The sequence below is a fragment of the Oryzias latipes genome, chromosome 9, assembly GCF_053564925.1.
Source record: "Oryzias latipes strain Hd-rR chromosome 9, Olatipes_Hd-rR_3.1".
In the NCBI taxonomy this organism is placed as follows: Eukaryota; Metazoa; Chordata; class Actinopteri; order Beloniformes; family Adrianichthyidae; genus Oryzias; species Oryzias latipes.
The window spans coordinates 14,942,503-14,962,633 of record NC_136245.1 but is presented as its reverse complement, the minus strand read 5'-3'; the positions used below and the strand labels follow the sequence as shown (position 1 = coordinate 14,962,633).

General features: G+C 40.1%; 1 protein-coding gene and 1 long non-coding RNA gene across 3 annotated transcripts in view; one reads left to right on the top strand and one right to left on the bottom strand.

Moving 5' to 3' along the window:
• si:dkeyp-14d3.1 (transmembrane protein 132C) overlaps positions 1-20,131 on the top strand; it is a 152,021-nt gene extending 131,890 nt beyond the window's left edge. For both annotated transcript variants that reach the window (XM_078952727.1, XM_011479419.4), the window contains exons 6-9: positions 4,337-4,545; positions 12,027-12,300; positions 16,028-16,219; positions 17,703-20,131. In XM_078952727.1, coding sequence (XP_078808853.1) covers positions 4,337-4,545; positions 12,027-12,300; positions 16,028-16,219; positions 17,703-18,872 — 1,845 coding nt within the window. In that variant the 3' untranslated portion in view covers positions 18,873-20,131. The remainder of the gene's footprint in view (positions 1-4,336; positions 4,546-12,026; positions 12,301-16,027; positions 16,220-17,702) is intronic.
• On the bottom strand, positions 15,891-17,140 carry LOC110015635 (uncharacterized). The gene is made up of 2 exons (XR_002290876.2): positions 17,016-17,140; positions 15,891-16,201 (listed from the first exon to the last, which is right to left on the bottom strand). It is a non-coding gene; the product is annotated as an uncharacterized LOC110015635 (long non-coding RNA).

Below are 20,131 nucleotides of genomic sequence, written 5' to 3'. Positions count from 1 at the left end.
AGATTGTATCTGTCTGGCGAGTTGTTAATTTCCTGGGCTACATCCAGAGACAGCCTTAATGTTCTCTGTAAGTATTCTCCCGTTAGCTGCCTGATGTGTTTGATTAATGGATCCTCCTGGACGTTTATGATAGTTTGCGAAGCCGAATGACAGAGACTGTGTAATTCATGGAGACAATCCCACCCTCCGTCTGGAACAACACATGCCAAGCAGGCAGGGTGTTTGGGGGGTTGAACTGGCTGTTACTCCAGCAGTGGACTCCTTTTGTTTTTTAAATATTGATTTGAGGCTACGTGTTGGGCAATGACACAGCGCAGCAGGAAGGTGTATGCAGCTCAGTGGGAGGTGTTGGCTGGCTGGATGTCAGCTGCCACACTTTGAGGTATTTGTTTGCGCTAAAATGAATGGGGATTAGATGTAAATGCCAGGAGGCTGTTAATTTAGCCTGTCCGTGCAGTTACTTTACTTAGATTTATGATAAATCCCATTCTCATTTGCAAATTCCTTAATCACTAAAAACAAGGGTAAACATCATACAACCTTTAATAAAGAAAGTAAGGCTGATGGGATGAACAGTGTTGTGTCATTGATCATTTACACTGCATCCAGTGGAACTCGTCTGGTGCTGGAGTCCGAGGCTGTGTGCGGATCGCTTTAAGAGGCCTAAACTCTGAAATGTCAGAGATGAACGGGCTGTCAAAGACACTTCAGTCCCAGCAGAGTGCTGCGGGAAAGGAACAGCTCAAGAATGAGGGCTGATAAGTAGCAGGGGACTCCTCTGATATCTATATCGGTTCTCACATTGAACATCATACGAAGTCCTGCTCCTTCGTGACTGACTGTAGGGAGAGACGCCGCCCTTATGGGAATGCTTAAATTCTTAATTAATCATCTCTGTCATTCTCTGCTTCAGTGCAGTGTTATGTCACACAAGGGCACTAACAAGACACAGCGTCTGAGCTGTAGACAGGAACGAAACGCAACAAAATCATGACATTTTTTGATTGTTTCCTTTTGATTCATGTTAAAAATATGAAGTTTTTTGTTCCAGGACTTCATTTTTCATTTATGAGGAACCACGTTTGTTTTTTTCAGCGTATTAAACAGTTGACATTTTAAGAGAGGGAAGCTTTTTTATTCACATCTTTGTAATTTGGACATTTTTGACACTGAAACGACAGATTCAAAGCAAGATTGGATGTTCGGATCACCGTTTTTTAACTGACGTGAAAGCATTCATCTTGTTGGGATCATTTCAGTTCATGTTTTTTTGTCTAAACTGCCTGCAGACCTGCAACTTTGTGGGAACACGTTATTCATCTGCTGCATCCTTGTCTGCTAAGCCTGCGATTCACTGTTCATGTAACCCTCTGACTTGGGTATTTGAAATAATTTCAGCTCCAAAAGATTATTCCTCTTTGCAGACAGCCATGTCGTTTATAACATTTCTTTGAGCTTCAACAACTAGGCTGAGTTCCTGAACATTCCACTTTCTAGATTTTAATTTTGAGTACAGTCCAAATTTAGCAAAAATGCTGAGTTGGTCAAATGCTTAATCCTATAACCAGACCAATTATATGCAGTGATGATCAGGACTATGTCGTTTGGAAAATAGATCACTCAGCAAAATTAGGCCTCAGATATCAGACACTGGAACAAAGTAAAAAGGGAAAAACAGCCCCTCCACCAAGACTCGGTGTGAACCAACATAACCTACGAATGCAGAAATCTGTTTTTTATTTTACAAAAATTAGAAAACTGTATGAAAAATGTGTTAGTCAAATTATTTGTTTTTAGAATTTTTTTGTAACAGCATTTTTTGAGACAAAGTGGCGCTTTGCTTTCTGTTTCCCATCAGCATCCCTTTGCTTTGTGTTAACATTGGATATTTGAAGTTCAAACCATCCAAAAACCTTTTACATAAACATTAAAGCTAGTTTAGGTGCAGATAGGAGAAAAAAATACTGCAAATCTCCAAAGATCAACTTCTTATTTCCATTTAAAAAGCACATTTGCTTTCTACTGCACTGGAGTCAATCTTCTGCTGGCTTCATGCTGGAGATGCAGCAGGCTCTCTCATAGCATACAGTAAAAATCTGTCACACACCAAGTTTTCTTCCCGGTCACAGAGGATATCCTGCCATGGCTCCATGATGAATGGCTGTTTCTAGTTTTATCTCAGTGCTAAGAAATAACTTGGAAGACGGGATACAGATATATCCCCCAGACTATATAATTCCATGTGGTTCTAGCTGCAGAAGTCTGCAATATGGTGGGATCAATAAGACTGACAACATTTCTAGAAATTTATCACATTTCTGGTAAATGTGTTATCATCTGCCTCTCGATGTTTTTGTGGGGTTGATATGCCTTTTTTTGTTTGCTTTATTTTAAAAAAGGATTTTGTAAGAAAACGGTGAGAGTTAATTATGAGCAAAAGGCAAAAACACATGAGGATATAGCATGCACATCCATCTACATATTGTGCAGACAAGACTCGTGTTGCTTTAAATGGGAAACATTGTAAAGGCTAAAGTAAACTCTGTTATTTTAAACAATGTAACAAAGAACTCACACAGTGGATGCCTTTCCTCTGGGTAATTTCATTAGCTTCACAAGATTCATTTACATAAAGCTGAGCCTCCCGTTATAACGCAACAACTTTTTGACACAGTGCACATGCTCCAATGAGACACATTCCCAAGATGCTTTGGGCAATTATTTTCCAAACAAATGAATTTTATCCCTCTAAAGCATCACCGAAATAGTGGATGCACATGAAGTAAACCAATTTCAAGTTTTTTGCATTTATAGTCGGTTCCTTTATTATTGTTTGACTTCAAGTTCAAGAAACCCTTGCTACAGTTGATAAGGCTTTTTCAAGAAATCTTGCTAAACTCTTATGGACACATTGGTGTGCAGGATCATCCCAGAGCTTCAAGTACTACAAATAGGTTATAGATCACAAGGCACTCAGTGTCTTATCTCAATAAGATGCAACTTTTAGCGATAAATTCGAAACAGGATTTGTTACAGAATTTTCAAAACTTACAGAAAAAGTTGAAAGAATCACTCGTTCTTTTTAATAAGCTGCAGAGTTCGTTCTGTTGGAGATTTTGTAAGAAGCAAACTTAGTGTGAGGTTTTTTGACCACTGAAACTTAATATTAAAAACAAGTAAGTAACATTTGACCTTTTATGTAAGAAATGAAGCATCCAAGCTGCAGCTGTTTAGCTGTAAAGACTAATGTAAAATGACAGCATTGCATTATATGAGCATGAAAACATAGATTAAAGCCAAAACACAAGCAAACAAACAAAAAGACACCCACTTAAAAAAAGATAGTCATATCCCCCTTGTGCTTGTTTTTAGCAAGAATGGAAAATAACGGATTTTGATTAAATAATTTAATTCTGCAGTATAACCTTGTATTTTAAGATAATAATCCACTTTTTGTTTTCTTTTTTGGGGGAGGTAAGTTTATGGAGCAGTGGTTAACACTCTTGCTTTACAGCAGGAAGACCCTAGTTCAAATCTTAGTTCTTCCTGTGTGGAGTTTGCATGAACTCCCTGTGCAAGTGTGGGTTTTCTCTGGGCACCTTGGCTTCCTCCCACAGTCCAAAAAAGCAGTACCGCCAATGTAGTTTGGTGTCACCACACTGCCCCCTAGGTGGGTGTGTGAGTGTGTGGCACTGTGACAGGCTGGCATCCTCTCCAGCGTGTACCCTGACTTCACCAAACAGTATCCAGGACAAGCTTTGGCAGCCCTGTGACCCCAAAAGGGATAGAGTGGGTTAAGAAAATGTTCATTGATGTCCCCAAACAACTCTACCTGAGCAATGAGTTCACAGACTGTGGGCTCACTGAGGGTAACATAAGGTGGGGCAAATACTGCTGAACATCTGTCTCATTTACATAAAAAGGATCAAAATAAAAAATAATAGAAAAGAAAGCCCACAAAAAAATACATAAAAATGTGTACAAAAGTTATAATTTATTTTATTTTAACTTGAATTTAACATAAGATCGATGAGCCTTGATAAACAGCATAATATACTTGTTTTAGGTGAGAACAAAATGGAATGCCTTCGCTCACAGGTGGTCGGGATAGGCTCCGGCATCCCCGTGACCCCGAAAGGGACAGAACGGAATAGAAAATAAATGAAAAAAACTGAATGTATGCTTTCTCCCTGCATGCAATTACATTTAGTAGTGTTTGTGAGAAGAAACCTATCCATGCTCTTTTTGCCTCAATAGTGTGTAGTTTTCTAGTGCAGCTGTCAGAAGAGCTCCACTCTGACTGCCTCTCTTAATCCTCGCCTCTCCTCCCACGCAGGTGTCTGACAGGTGCGACTACATTTTTGTAAATGGCAAGGAGATGAAGGGCAAGGTGAAGATGATGGTGAATTTCACTTACGGATACCTAAGTGCTCAGCTGGAGCTCAGCGTGTGGATCCCTCGACTCCCCCTACAGATCGAGGTGTCAGACGCGGAGCTGAGCCAGATCAAAGGGTGGAGGGTTCCCATCATTTCCACCGACCAGCGGTAAGTTACCAGGCTTTTCTGATGACCGTTGCCTTCCATGATCTTTTTTGTAAAAATGTATTTGTAGTGAAAATATTCTTTACGTTTTTATCTCAAAAAATCATAAATTTCTAATTTTAGAATCTTTTTTATTATATTTATTTTTCAGATTATTTAGTTTATATTAAAACATACATCTCATCAGTGTTTTTATGACTGACCTTGTAGGTTTGATTTAAAAAAAAAATGTTTCTCCAAATTCTTTTATCATAATTTTTCTGTTTTTTAAGGATCTTACAAAAGCTCAAAGTAAATAGTCCTTAGATGGTGTCTGTCTGAATGAACTTTTGGCAAATGGGATATTTTGTGATGAAAGGGTCACTGGACACCACTATGGAGGAATGTGGTCTCACCAAACCTTTCTGAGCTGGTAACAAAATGGCTGATCCACATGGCGCAGCTTGTCATTATCACACACTCATGGTGGCCTGCTATTGTGTCTCTTAGCTGTCAGTAGGACGGCGCATTATTAGAGCTGTCTCTAGGTCAGACCTCTCCCCTGAGGCCTCATCACTAGCAGCACCTCTGCCAACGCTGCTGTGCCACTGCAGCCACTGAAATCCATCCACTGATGGAGCAGCTATCAGCCTACCTGCAGTAATTACATCTGGAAAAGCACTGAAGCTGGACTTGGAGTTGTCCCAAGCAACTGTGTGTCGACTCTAATTACCCGAGTTTTCCTTTTATTTTGACTGACAGAAGTACAGCGTTCAATTGATGTCATAGCTTGTCGAGAATGTTGCTTTTCAGGTTGTATGCTGGGATGCATGCATTTATCAGTGGGGACAGCTGAGCTGGGCTGTCAGAGCAGCCGCCAGCACCTCTGCTGATTGCTTCAGAAAGCTTTGCTTCTCCCTTGTCTTCCACCGCTCTTTGTTTATCAGGGGATAACAGGCCTGACCTTGCAAAGTAGCATTATGCCTGTTGGTAGGACTGGGCATTGGTCCACTGTGCATAAGCCCACAAGGAACTAAGCCAATGAGTGACAACAGCAAGTAGCTTAGCCTCCCTCCATCAGCCAGACTGGCAGACTGTGGCTGTACAGGACAGAGGAGGAGAAATGAAAAATAAAGAACCATCAGGGCTGTCAGTAAGATCATGGCAAAGGTACTCCTCATCGTTTTTGACTGACACTGTCTGTACAGCTCACCTCTTCCCTTCCTAAATTCTGTCAAAACAAGAACAAGATAAGCATGCAGACAGAAAACACAAGTGTTAGCAGAGCATTTGGGCATGGACTGGTCCTTCAACCCTACAAATCTATTCTGGGGATCTCCTCCCCTATCAGTCCTTCAAAACTTGCTCTGCTCAACTGTTATTTCATATGTTTTTCACTTCTCAAACTTCTTTTAAAGGAAGAATAAAAAGTTTTGTGAAAACTTCTTTGCCAATCAGAACAGGGTCTGCTGTTTTTAATGTAGTAGAAGAAATTAATAAAATAGAAAAATAAAAATGCAACATGACTTCAAAAAGACGCAAGAAATAGGACAACACAATGTTTTTGGTTTAACTCTTTTTAAGAGTGTATGAAAATGAACACAATATTGTGAATCAGACTGTTTGGTCAATACTCAGGTATCTGCTAAATGAGCTTTGCATCCAAAACATGATACACCCTCTCGGCATATGCACGTTGTAAGCGTAGCATATGCCATGCTCTCAATAACGCATTAAATGCAGTTTCATGAAAGCACATTTAGCTCAAGGTGTTCACACTGGACAAGTAGGGAGGGGCTTCTTATCTTAATCTACTGTTCACTAGCGCATACCCCCCACCTAAGGTTGGAAGAGACTTGGTGCGAAATGTCAAAGCAGTGCAAATCTCACAAATCTTTCTTCAGGCTTCTTCTTTCACAGCTCTAGTCCAATTTATGAAAGGCTCGTCATATAATTATGTCTGGGCACAAACCAGAATTATTCATTTCTCCTCCATGGTCATTGTTCAAAAGGTTGGCACTTCCGTGAATTAAAAGGGATGCCATCCATACGTCATTACAAAATCCGATTCCCTGATTGTTCAAAGTTTGTGCGTTTAGTGGCTGCCCGTTTTGTTTGTAGAGCAGTTGTAAAAAAACGTGTGCAGCTGCGAAAGAACGTGAGTTACTCTGACTCCATGCAAGATCTTAACTTATGGGGTCTCAATGATCCTATGAAGGATGAGGAATCAGCCCAGAACTACACGGGAAGAGCTGATGTCATGGTTTGATGAGACCAAAATAGAACTTTTTGGTTCTAATTCCACTTGCCGTGTTTAAATGATGAGTACCATCCCAAGAAAACCATCCCTACTGTAAAACAAGAGGTGGTAGCATCATGCTTTGGGGGTGTTTTTCAGCATAAGGGACAAGACGACTACACTGTATTAAGGAGAGGATGCCCATGTATTGCGAAATTTTGGGGAACAACTTTCTTCCGTCAGTCAGATGGGTCATGACTGGGTCTTTCAACATGACAATAACCCGAAGCAGACCCCCAGGAAAACCAAGGAGCGTCTCCGGAAGAAGCATATTAAGGTACTGGAGTGACCTAGCCAGTCTACAGACCTCAAACCAATAGAAAATATTTGGAGGGAGCTCAAACTTTGTGTTTCTAAGCCACAGCCATGAAACCTGACTGACCTAGAGAAGATCTGTGTGGAGTGGTCCAAAATCCCTCCTCCAGTGTGTGCAAACCTGGTGAAAAAAAAACAGGAAAGGTCTAACCCGTGGAATTGCAAACAAAGGTTACTGGACCAAATATTGCCATTGATCTCAGGTGTTCAAATACTTATTTGCAGCATACAAATAAGTTATTTTTAAAAAATAACGCAATGAGGTTTTAGATTATATCTCTAACTGCGGATGTGCACCTAAGATGAAAATGTCAGACCCCTCCATGATTTCTGAGAACTTGCAAAATTCCAGGGTGTTCAAATACTTATTTGCCTCACTGTAGGTAGACACAATGTTTTTTAAGTGCTAGCATTATTAAAAAATGTATCACTCCTACTGTAAAGTGCAAAAACATGTTTTAAACAAGGGCCTTAAAAAACTGTTTTCAAAGTGCCTAAATCTCAAAATAGTTGTATGAAATTTAGTTAAAGCTAACCAAAGAAGCTGTGATCTCATCAGTACTTTTGAGAGTCGTAGGAATAAATATTTACTTACGAAAAGTTACTAGTTTGCTATACAGGCCTGCAAAGAGACCCCCCCACAAACACACACACACACACAAACAAACATAGGTGTATAATGGTCATACAAAGCAGTTTGTGAGAGCGCAAGACCAAATTTAAAAGAGCAACCCCATATTACAGTTGTATAAAAGAAAAAAATGCATTATTAGATAAATTAACTTCAATAAAAGAATAAATAAAGTAATAACATCTGGCTTTAAGCTAAATATCTAGTTTATAGATTTCTCAGTACACTGTTGGAGATTGCATTAGCAATAGAGTGACGCAAACTCAATAATTCCATAAAACCTCATATGTAGGTTTTCTGTTTTATTTACCAAATTGAAATCAAAAAGATTTTTTCATTAATTTATTTTTGTGGGTTAGTGGCTGTCACTCAATTGCATGTGAAATCAGTCCTGCCAGCAAAGCTTTTAAGCCCTTAACTTCAAATCTCTCTGTACTCTCTAGAGCTCGCAGCTAACATCTTTATTCCTGTGGCTTAGCAGCCAGTCTGATTTCTGTGCGGATTAAGACAGAAAGAGACAAGTAGAGCGGATAAAGGGAAGAAAAACAGTTTAAGAGATTAATTTTCTTTTCTTCTCCCCTTTATTACAATCGCAACCTTTACTTGTGTGCATGTACGCAAGAAGGGAAAAGACACAGAAGGAGCAAACGAGAACGATTTCACTACAAAGGTGGATGCAAGACTAATGTGCAGCAAACGTGCATGATTAATAGCAGTGTTGACAAAGGCTTTTTCTGTTTGCAAGTAACCCAACTGCGCCCCAGTGGAAGAATGAAGAGCTGTTACAGCATTTATTTTCCCAGATCAACAATTCAAGTGCTGTCTTCTCAACATCTTCGGATGAATTATCTGTTGTTTTTATAAGAGTGTTTGTCGAAGCAAAAGATAGAGAAGCAGTTATGGACAGATTCTATTCATACTGAAACCATTGAAACCTAGTTTGTCAAACTCAAGGCAATTTTCCCTGTGAGAGAGTTGTGCCTCTGTTGGCTGATTTGTTGCTAAAAGTGATAAAATTAGATTTGCTGGCAACATGGCAATCAGAGAGGCTATTAAGTAAAGCAGCATGGAGGTGTAAGCACATTTACAATTCCGATCTGGTGCTTCAAAATGGTTAGGGAGAGACATTGAGAAAGACAAATGATGGCCGTTTTACCTAACTGATGTTCTCTTACCGACTTCATCCACAGCTTTCCTGCATAACTAGATTTTGGTCAGGTAAATATTCCTGTATGCGTTACATCAATCTCTGTGTGTTTGATGGAAAATGTTTAGACTGCTCCAAGATCCATGCACGCTATGTGGAAGAAGGGAAAATAAAGGGATCAACTGAAAAATAATTTTCTTTAAAGCTATACTGATGTAAGCAAGAGCACTTAGGTGTCAGTCAATTTAGCCTTTCCTTTGGTTTACATTTCAGCGAGCGGAAACCATATTGAGAGCAAACACTGATAAAAAAGAACACAATGTAGCATTCTTCCTCTCTTTTTGTAGTCACAGACGCCCCTTTGCGATCTGTTAGTAATGGACAAAATCTAATGGCTGACGTTTAATTTTTGCCCGTCCTTGATTATTTGTTGTTTTTTTTGTTTTTTTTTACAATAAGACCCCACTCCAATTATCTTTGAAAAATCTGTTTTGTTTTCCAGGACATAGTCTCTGCTAAACGGCAGAAGTTCATTAAAAATCCACCTTTAAGTTTTGGGTGGAACTGTTGGCTTGTAGTAAGCCTGTCCTCATTTCCCATCATCACTTTGTTTACACTCTCACCTGATGGCTTACAGCCCAATCATAATAGTACGATAAAGGCGAGCAAGATCGGAGTTATCCAGAGCAGGGAGTTTGTGGCATGCTAATTGTAGCATTTACGTCATTTTTTCGTCTGTTCTTGATTCACAACAACTTACATTTCTGTATTTATACAGAAATACTCAGAAATGTAATTTAAAGCTTAATTTTCTTTAGATATGTTCTCCATCATGAGAAAATAGCCTCAAGAACATGTAAAAAATACCAAGAACACGATTTTCATCAGTGGGTGTTTAATTTCTCAACAAAAAGTTTCTTTTGGCATTTAACATGCGTCTCTATCTATTAGGTAGAGTCCCATTTAAGCCTTTTTGTAAGCTCCTCTCAGATGTGATCTTTCCTTCAAGACACACATCATGTTCTCTGAATGTACAATCACTTATTTAAATAGATCTATCATAAATCACTGAAAGTTCCCTACATTTGCTTGATTTATCTTGGTTTTGCATATTTCAAGCAGGTTCCAATGTTTTGCAACAACTGGTGATGAAACTGTACGTTTCTAGGCGTGCATCATACTGCTGTCAGCCGTCCGTGAAATAGCAGAGTTGATTTGACTTTGGAGTGTTGACCACCAACCTGGTTTATTTTAGCCAGCGGAGCACTTACTTTTTGTGCCTGCAGATTAGCAGCACATCTCTGACCAACCTGGACATGTTTCATTTTCACTACAGTGCACCTGCTGGTGCAAAGCGAGGGGAATGCTTCTGTACTCGGAGCTTAATAACATTTCACTCAAGGCAAAACTGCACTGAAAGTCTGCATGTTTTACAACACTATGGGATCAACAAAATAACCAGAGAGCTTGTGCTTTCTACAAGTTCTCTCTTTGCTCAACTCTGTTTTCATTGTTTTTCTGGCTTTATAACACTTTTTAATCAATCTTTACCACACTTTACTCTTTCAACAGATTTTATAAGACTAATAACAAAAAAATAACTACACATGATCATGCACAATGCTGCGTATTTTAAAGGCTAAAACTGAGTTTCATTTTTTTTTTATTGAGGATTTTCAATTTCAGTGATCTGATTGCTTGAAGCTTCAAAAACCAATAAATTTAACCAATCAATTAGTTAATTTAAACATCAATGTGTTCAATTTCTACCCTCCAAGTAAGTTATTCAATCTTTTTTTATTCTGGGACATTTTTGAGCAGGATTGCAAAGATCTGAATAACAATTTCTAGCCCAAATTGAACCTAAATGGCAAAAGGCTTATGCCTTAGTCACAACCGCCCTTAAGGATGGATGGATGGATGGATGGATGGATGGATGGATGGATGGATGGATGGATGGATGGATGGATGGATGGATGGATGGATGGATGGATGGATGGATGGATGGATGGATGGATGGATGGATGGATGGATGGGCTGTCTGCGGATAAAAAAGGAAAAACCTGTATGAGGCATGCATGAAATTTTAAGATCGTTTTGTAGACCAATCAGTAAAGCCATGCAGTGAAAATGTTCATGCACAGTGAACATTTGAACAACATGTAAGGGTTCTAAGGTTAAGGTAGTCATGTTTTCAACCACCTAAATTGGTGCACTGCTCAAGGGGCCTGCTAGTGCTGATCAAGTCAGAAGTTCATGCTCTGTGCGTCCAGCCTGACCATTTCAGGGTGAAGTTTGTAGTTCTACGCTGCCTCTGCTCTCGGTATCATCTCCATCCAGACCATAGTCACTGCTCCCTCCCTTTGAGCTGTCATTATGTCCAAACTTGACTCTGACATTACAGTTGCCAGCTGCTAGTACGGGCTGCACACACAACATCCCGTGTGTGCAGCATTTGCATGCGGTCAGTAAGGAGCCAGAACACGCCCCTTACCGATGGCTTGTGTGGCGTAAGGGCAACATACCACAATCATTATCCATATGTCATAAGTGCATGTTACTAACATTATCCTAACAAATACTTCACAATACACTTTACTACAAGCACAACAATGCTATGTTCCATGTCCATGATGTCACTTAAGGTGGCCACATGAGCCACAAGGGAACAGCAAAACCCACCTGCTTTCCATTTAAGATGCATCCGCACTTGTCTACATTTCTCCACGGGCCCGGAAAACCCAAAATACTGAAGCACCCCCACGGGTCAACCCCCATATGGGTGCGTGTGATCAAGGCATTACCCTCATCAGGGCAAAGTCTTTTTCAGCCACCCATTCACCCATGCACACACATTCTGTTGGGGGCAGAACCGCTGACCAGACCACCAGGAGCAGCGTGGGGTTCTCTGTCCAAAGACACTTCAAAATCTGAGCAGGCAAGGTGGCAACCAAACCTGCGACCCTTTGATTAAAGGGTCAACCACTCTATCTCTGCAATGCAGTCGCATTAATCCTACCTAAATCAAATAAAACCAACCCAAATCACTCCAAGTCTAATAGAAACTCACTTTCAACCTGTTATTTTTTTTTTCTGTTGTATTTGCTTGTCAGGTCGACACGGGACAGCGAGGATGAAGATGATGAAGACAGACGAGGCCGAAGCTGCTCTCTGCAGTACCAACACGCCATTGTGAAAGTCCTGACTCATTTTGTTGCTGAATCTGCTGATTCACAAGGACAAACCAGCTTCTTGCTGGGATCTGACTGGCAGGTGGACATCACAGAGATGGTGTGGGATTTCCTGAAAGTAGTGAATCCTCAAATCGCAAAGTTACTGGACAGGAGGATTCTGGTAGGGGTGGACATTGGGGTGACAGTTATTCAGGTATGTCATACAATACATGTAAGAAATTACTAAATAGAGAAAACTATGTGCAAAAGTGTTTGGATGGTTTCCCTTTATTCATTATTTTCCTTTTTAAGTACATCAAAATGATTTTGCTTCAATCAACTAAGACAGCTGATTTATTTACCCTTCTTTTTATTAATTGGTTGTGCATACAATTAGAGTCTAATATTTAAATATATATTTGTTTGACATTTTTTGTATTTTAATTTATTGTTTAACTTTAGCTAGGTTAAAATGTCCTTTTTCCAGTTTCAAACACTTTAAAGATAACTTCAAATAAAAGTTATCAAGTAAATAAGGAGGTTGTACACCAAAGAAAGACAGTCTAAGTGAACATACACATCAAATATAGTTAGAATTTTAAAAGTGAATAGAAAACCAAGGGCAGTAGGAAAAGCAAAGTTGGGCAAAGTATCTATCAGATTAAAGTAAAGTTTGCATTGCATAGTAGAGTAAAGCAAAACTTGCTGCTGGAGTTTTTAACACACATAAACGGAGCCTAATGACCAAGAACCCTACGATGTGCCAGAAACACCAAATAGAAAAGTTTGGAGCACCAATCAAGGTTCATTGGATTAAAAGCAGAGATTTACAGTGGCAAGGCAGTCCTTGTCTTTGTCTCAGCTTTGTCACTGTCAATCCTGTGGTCTCATACACTGCTTTCTTGGCAGCCTGAAGCCTGTGGTCTCATGTGGCTGCACCGAGGCAACTGCTAAATGCAATCAGTCTCATTCGATTCTGGCCTCAACCTACCGTCTGAAAATCCATCAACTCCCAGGGTAAATAAACCTCATAACCTAAATGATTGCAGCACAAGGTCATGTTTATTTGTTACCAAAGCTTACTTGACATGTTGCCTCTTCACAAGTTGTACCCAGGGAGCAAAGTTAAGTTTTATAGGTCTGGAAAAGTGTTTCGTTTTAATTAGTGCTCTGGAAAATTGCCCTTTGAGGGAACACAGAGTTCACACAAAACTGAAATAAGAAATAAAAAAAACATTGTGATGTGCATCCTAAAGAAACTTTGAAAAAGTACAGCATTCCCCTAAATAACCAGTTGTTTCGAATGAGAGAACATAGACGTTTAACTCAAAAGAAACAAAAGAAACAACTTGGATTGGATTTAAATTTAAGATACCGTATATTTGCACTGTAAGCCTTCATTTTTTTCAAAAAACAGCAGAGTGCGCTTTATAATCCAGGGAACCTTATATAGGGATCAATTCTGGTTGTGTTTACAAATGTCAAAGCGATTTTGAGAAGAACACTGCGCTTTGTCAAAATGTATGGTTTGGTGTGATTTTGTATATGCTAATACGGCTAAAGTGCAGCGGAGTTGGACTGCGTTTTTTTAAGTGTTACTAACAAGGTTGGGAGTTAACATAGTGACAGTAACATTTGTCAGATGGTCGGTTTTTTTACGTGTTCCATACAAGATTTAGTGTTTCAGATATTGTGAATATGCTTCTAACATAGCAATCGTGCAGCATGTTGCAAAAAAGTTCTGGAATTACTGAGAATGAAGTTAATAGAGTCTGACTGAGTTTGATGTCTGAACTTTCTCTGACTATTTTGTCTGCTTAAATACAGTAACCTGTTTTAAAATGTTACAAAGTTTAAAAAGGGAAAGCCCTTTGAAACCCAAGGTTTATTGATCCAGCACATATTCTTAATCTGATTTTAGTGAAGCAATTACTGCCACTCACTAACCTAGTCAGCAGACTATTTCAAAACATTGCTGCAGTAAAAATGACATTATTTCGAGATGAAAAATAAGTACGTTCTGGCAACATTCCAGTGAGATTCCAGTAAGATTCCGATGCAAACCTTGGTTTTTGTGCTAAATGTTGAAAATACAAAGAGAAGAAATCTGTTTTAGAAGGGCCGCCAACAGAAGGTCTGCTCAAAAAATATGGAACTATGACCATGGTGGTAGAAGCGACAGGACTTTTGCAACAATATCTTTTGGACAATATGAGAAAAAAAAAGTTAAGACACAACGTCACCTTGAAAAACAGGCTGATGTGCAGCAGTAATGTTTGGAAATTCCAAAAATAGAACAGGAGCGCAAACACCTCATACCAACTGTCGAGCATTATGGTGGAGGGCTGAGAAAAAAAATACCTGGCTCACATATTCTGCTGAAAACAGGACTGATGCGTCTTGTGCATTGATGTTGATATACAGGCGGATTGAAGGGGCTCAGTACTGATACCTATGAGCCGGCAGAGATGTTTTGTAGAGATGAATAAAAACTTTTCTCTTTAAAGATCTTCATTTCTGCTGTGAAGTTGGATATTGTAACATCAGAACTCTTTGAAGCGAGCCCCAGGTGACTATTTGGGAATCTGTCCTTTTTGCAGACGAGGTCTGGCTTCACTCCTCCGTCATTCTGTTGATGTGATTCAGGTGCTCGGAGGCCTTTTTGCACATTCCATATGTAAGCGATGTCCCCAGCCTCAGGCCTTATCTGTAATGAACATTGTTGCTGTTTCAGGGAAGGTCCTGCTTGTCATTCTCCTTCTCTCACTCCGTGCTTTGTAGTCTGTGAGCAAAGGACATCATCTGTCCATTTGGACTCTATCAGACAACCAAAGGGTTTCATCAAACTTTTATTGTCAGGAGAAAAAAAACACATTAGAATAATATGCTGAAAGAACATGAAGACATTGTCTATTTCAAGGACAATAACAGCCGCTCCTGCCTTGGCTATTTTTGACGAGTAAGTTCTTTTGTCTAAAGCAGACTCCGTCTTGTGTCACAGTCTATGAGTCAGCCTCTCGGCACACAGACCTTCAATTTGTCAGGTTTTTCATGCTGACTGGATGAATATCAATCTCCTAACGACATCTGCAAGAGTGGAATCTGCTTCCTGACATTTGGACTCTGGACTTGTGCAGACATGCTCATTTCTACAAACCGTTATCCACACACATTTGTAAAGCAAGAACAAACAGAAGAAAACATGACCACAAAGATCTGACAGGAGACACAAACCATGCCATGTGTCACACTGGGATCCTTACGCTTTAAGTGAATACATGTAGAGAAAGATGCATTGCTCACACACCATTCTTCTTCTTATCATGATCTTGGCTTCTGCTTTAATAGTTAAAGTGTGATTCTCCAATGGATTTCCAGTGTTAACCAAAGAGAATTGATTTTTACCTACAAGAAGCCAGCCAAGTTTAGTGTTTGCTTAGTCTTTAGAGCCTGGAAAAAGAAATTAAACCAAAAGTAGGCTTAGGTTTCCTATTTAGCATACAGCCCAGAGCCAGGTTCTTTTTCTATGTAATGCCTGGAAAGACTTTTTCTGCAATCATCTGCAATTTAGGCACTTTCTTCATGAGGTGATATTAATGTCTTCCACTTAACATGAATCAGTTGTCAGTCAAGTAAGTTGACCAGTGATGAGCTTTCTGTTATCCCAGTCTGGGATAACAGTCCTAATGATCTGAAAGTGCTCCTTGTTTTTTTAACTGCTTTACCTTTGCTGCTGATTTATCATGAGAAAAACCTGCGAACCAAATTATTCCAGTAGAAAATAAAAAAACTCCCACCAACGGCTTGTGCAGCAGAATCATTATTGATTTATTGTTCACGTCACAATGTCATAGATTACTGCTCAACAATCCCATTTTAGGGAAAATCTTATTCACTTCCTATTTTCACCTTTTTTCCTGGATTTCTTTGACATCTTGCAGGTTTTATCTCCACTGTCAGACTCAATCTTGGCAGAGAAGGCTATAACTGTAGTGGATGACAAGGTGACCATCACAGAGCTGGGGGTCCAGCTGGTTACGGGCCTCTCCATGAGCCTCCAGTTAAGTCCAGGGAGCAACAAAGCCATCCTGGCCACGACCACCACACAGGAAGTGCTACAAAGCCCCAAACAGGTCAGGATCATGTTCCACATGTTTTAAAAATGATCATTTAAATGTGTTTTAAAAAACAAATGATTTCATTTGGTTAATTAACTTCAAAAAACATTTGACACCTTCTCAAAATTCATTGTTTTCTTTGGGTTACCATTCATTTTTTAATTTTTATTTTAGTAAAAAATACCTAATATTGTCACCTTAGTGTTCTCTAATAGGAAATTATTTTTTTTTTATCAGTGCTATCACTAAAAGAGCTTTAAATTTTGATCATTTGGATCATTATCAACAAATAAAGATTAAAACAGGAATGATAATTAGTGGTATAAAACAGTTAAATTGAAATGTTCTCTGCAAAACCTTATTCCTACAAAAAAAACTCATTTTATTTAACTGACATGTCTGATTAACAGAGGAATTCATGTTAATTAAGTTCACACAGTCACCATTAACTCCTACCATATTACCTTTTTATTTATTCAATGCTTGATTTTTAAAAACTGGTATTGGTATTCCTGCTGTGATGCTAGAATGTGAATTCTGCCTCAGAAATGTGTGTTCTTCAAAACAAAGCTACGCCCACAGACTGCATGAGGATGAGCAATTTTACCAGCAGAGGAAGCGTGCGTGTGCCACAGCTCATGTACACAGCTCTGCAGTGTCTGCTCCACACCGCTCCTAACCGTCTTAACACGGAGGCTTGAGAGCCGGAGTGTGACAGAATGTTTTTCATTGGGCTGCAATTGCAAGTGGAAGCTTAATCTCAGAGCATGCAAGTGCAAAATCACAGATACTGTTCAGAAATATGACTTACACTCCAAACTTGGCTGTTCTATCCCACTTGCTTGCCTTTATAATTTGCCGAGCCAACGCCGAACTAGCCTCTTTGATCCATCCATCAAGGCCTGCTCTGAGCTTCTGCTTGCCCCCCCCCCCCCCCCCCCCCCCTCTACAGGGGAGGGGTGCAACTGTCATTTATCTACGCTATCTCCTTACACTCTGTGTGGAGATAAGCAGGCAGCGCTGCTCTATTAATGCTCTGGTAGCCATAATTATGTAGCATTTACAAGTCACAGTGGGGAGCTGCTTGTGCCCCGTTGGGGATTTATCCTTTGGCATCAATAAAGGAGAATAGGGAAACTTTAGTAGAAGGCACATTTAGGAGCAGCTGTGAGGGAAATCCTTTCTGGCATGAACAATGTTTAATGTTTCCGTTTGATCTTACTTTAAGGGTCTTTTAATTTGAACCTAATGAAAACTGCTTCCAAGTTAGCAGAAGCATGCAATTGAAAGATTCATTATTTCAGAAAAATGCCAACTATCATTATGGCTTATTTTCCAATTTTAAAAACAAAAGTGCAAAGAAGCCAAGATTTGTTAATGGATAACAAGTTTCAAAAAATTTGTCTGCTGCGCTATTTTATTGTAACCAAAGCTGATCATTTGTTCCTGGTAATCATTCTTTCTCCGCTTTAAATGGCTTTTCTGTGTGTTTCCATAGGAGGCCTTGATCAGCGCATGGCTCCAGTTCAGTGATGGTTCTGTGGCTCCTCTGGACCTTTACAGTCCAGACTCCTTCATCCTGACGGCCACTTCCTTAGATGAAGAAGTGGTCACAGTGCAGCAGGACCCCTCGTGGAAATGGCCTGTCATCGTTACAGAGGCAGAAGGTCAAGGCCTCCTCGTTCGAGTAGAAATGACTGTGTGCGAAGTCTGTAAAAAATTCAAGCGGCGCAGCATACTAGCAGCTGGCAACTGTAATGTCAGGGTCAAGTTTGGACATAATGACAGCTCAAAGGGAGGGAACAGTGACTATGGTCTGGATGGAGATGATACCGAGAGCAGAGGCAGGTTCTCCTCCTCCCAGGACAAGACTGGGCTAGAAAACCCCTACTATGGCAGTTCCATATCTGAAATAGAGGACGGAGTGCTGCGGAGAGCTACCACAACAAGAAGCGAAATAATACGGCGACCTAATGGGGGCAAACTCTCAGATGATGGCAATCAAAAGATACAGACTGACTTTGGGGACTTCCCAGCACAAATAGATCTGCCTCGAGGCCGCAATATGGACGACGAGCTCCTTCAGTCGACACGTGGACTGACAGACCTAGAGATTGGCATGTACGCCCTGCTTGGGGTCTTCTGCCTCGCCATCCTGGTCTTTCTTATCAACTGCATTTCTTACACCCTCAAATTCCGCCACAAAGAGCTCTCCATTGAGGGCCAGGAGAACATGAACCACGCCCATGACTGGGTGTGGCTGGGGAACGAGTCAGAGCTGCTGGAGAGCCAGGTGAGCCTTTCTCCTCAGAGGGAAGAACAAACCTCCATCATGGACTCGAGCAGTGGCCTCGAGGAGGGCAGCCACCTGCTGAACGGCGGTTCCATCCAGAAAAATGTGCAGAGCCAGGTGCACCGGGCACCAGACACAAGCTGCATATCAAAGGACAGCAAAGGAGACTCCCCAACCACCAAGAGGAAGAGAGTCAAGTTCACCACTTTCACCACTATCTCCTCAGACAATAGCTATTCCACTGTAAACACACTGACTGGAAGCCGCAGCCAGGACATTAAGTGGGTATGCCAAGACGTGCAGCTGGGAGACCCTAGTGAGTTGCGCAATTACATGGAAAGGTTAAATGACAGTGCTTTAAAGGAGGCGTTATAACAGACTGTGCACTCGTTACAAACTCACCCTAATGCCTTCCAAAGGATACCGAGTCTTAACAGACCTATGCGAAGTAGATCAAGAAGGGAATTTACCACAAAATCACCAGAAACTGCCAAAGGGTCATAACATTCAAAAGACTGTCAAGATTTCACAAATGATAATCCACCATGTATAAGAATTCCAGAAAATTATTTTCCTGTTAGCTTATTAGAGATAATTACCTTTTTTTTTTTAATCATCCTTTTATTGTTAAGAGTGTTCCGAATGAACTGATGGTCCCTGGATTTGACATAACCTGAGACATGGCCTGAAGTTGAAAATGTGTTGAATGACTTTGGAACTTTTGTACAACTTTGAATAGTAATTTCTTATGTGACATTTGAATTCTGTTGAAGAGCTGTGATTGGCTAAATCAAGCTAAAGAGGAATATCTGCATGTTTTAAGGGAAAAAAGGCACAAGTTTCCAGGTCATTCCCATTTCCCTTGGCAAGGCAGAAAACCTGTTATGTATATAATGAACGGTTCTAAAGCATTGTATTGTTGATCTGTATATTGTATTTTCATATCATTTATGGAATACACAACGATGTCAAAAGTATCTGTCAGCTTTTATTGTGCACTGAACCATAGGCCATACATTTACATCCTGAGCTTGTTTCTAATGAATCGATCTTTTCTAGTAGAATACAGTATTCTGACATGACAAACCAGGTGTGAATAACCATAGAAGTAATGGAAAAATGTGATATTTCCCTAAAATGCTTTTACAACTTTGATTCCATGCTTTATTTTTTACATCTTTCTGGATCCAGACAAAAGGTTTGACAATATAATGTCTTGGTCACTACTGCCCTTACAGTTAAAAATTGTCTGTCTGCGGGCAAAAGATGGGGGCAAACCAAAACGGGTCAAATAGTTTTTCTACTGGTATGCTGCAGGCGACAGCCTGTTATAAACACTTAAAGAACATATGACGGATCAACCTCTTTATAGGTGCATGCGGCTCACGCCAGATTTACATCGGTCCGTCTCTCGTCTGTCTCTGTTGCGATGATACAAAAGAATTACGTGCAATAGTCAATCGGAATGTTTCCATCGCCTCTGTCATGTCTGCGACTGGCGTCCATCCCTTCACAATGCAAAGCAAGCTTTATGCAGGATTTCTATTTCAGTCTATGGCTTTTTTCACAACAAAAAGCCCTAGAAACAGAAATAGGTCCAAATTTCAAAATTAAAACTTTTGTTGTACTTTCAA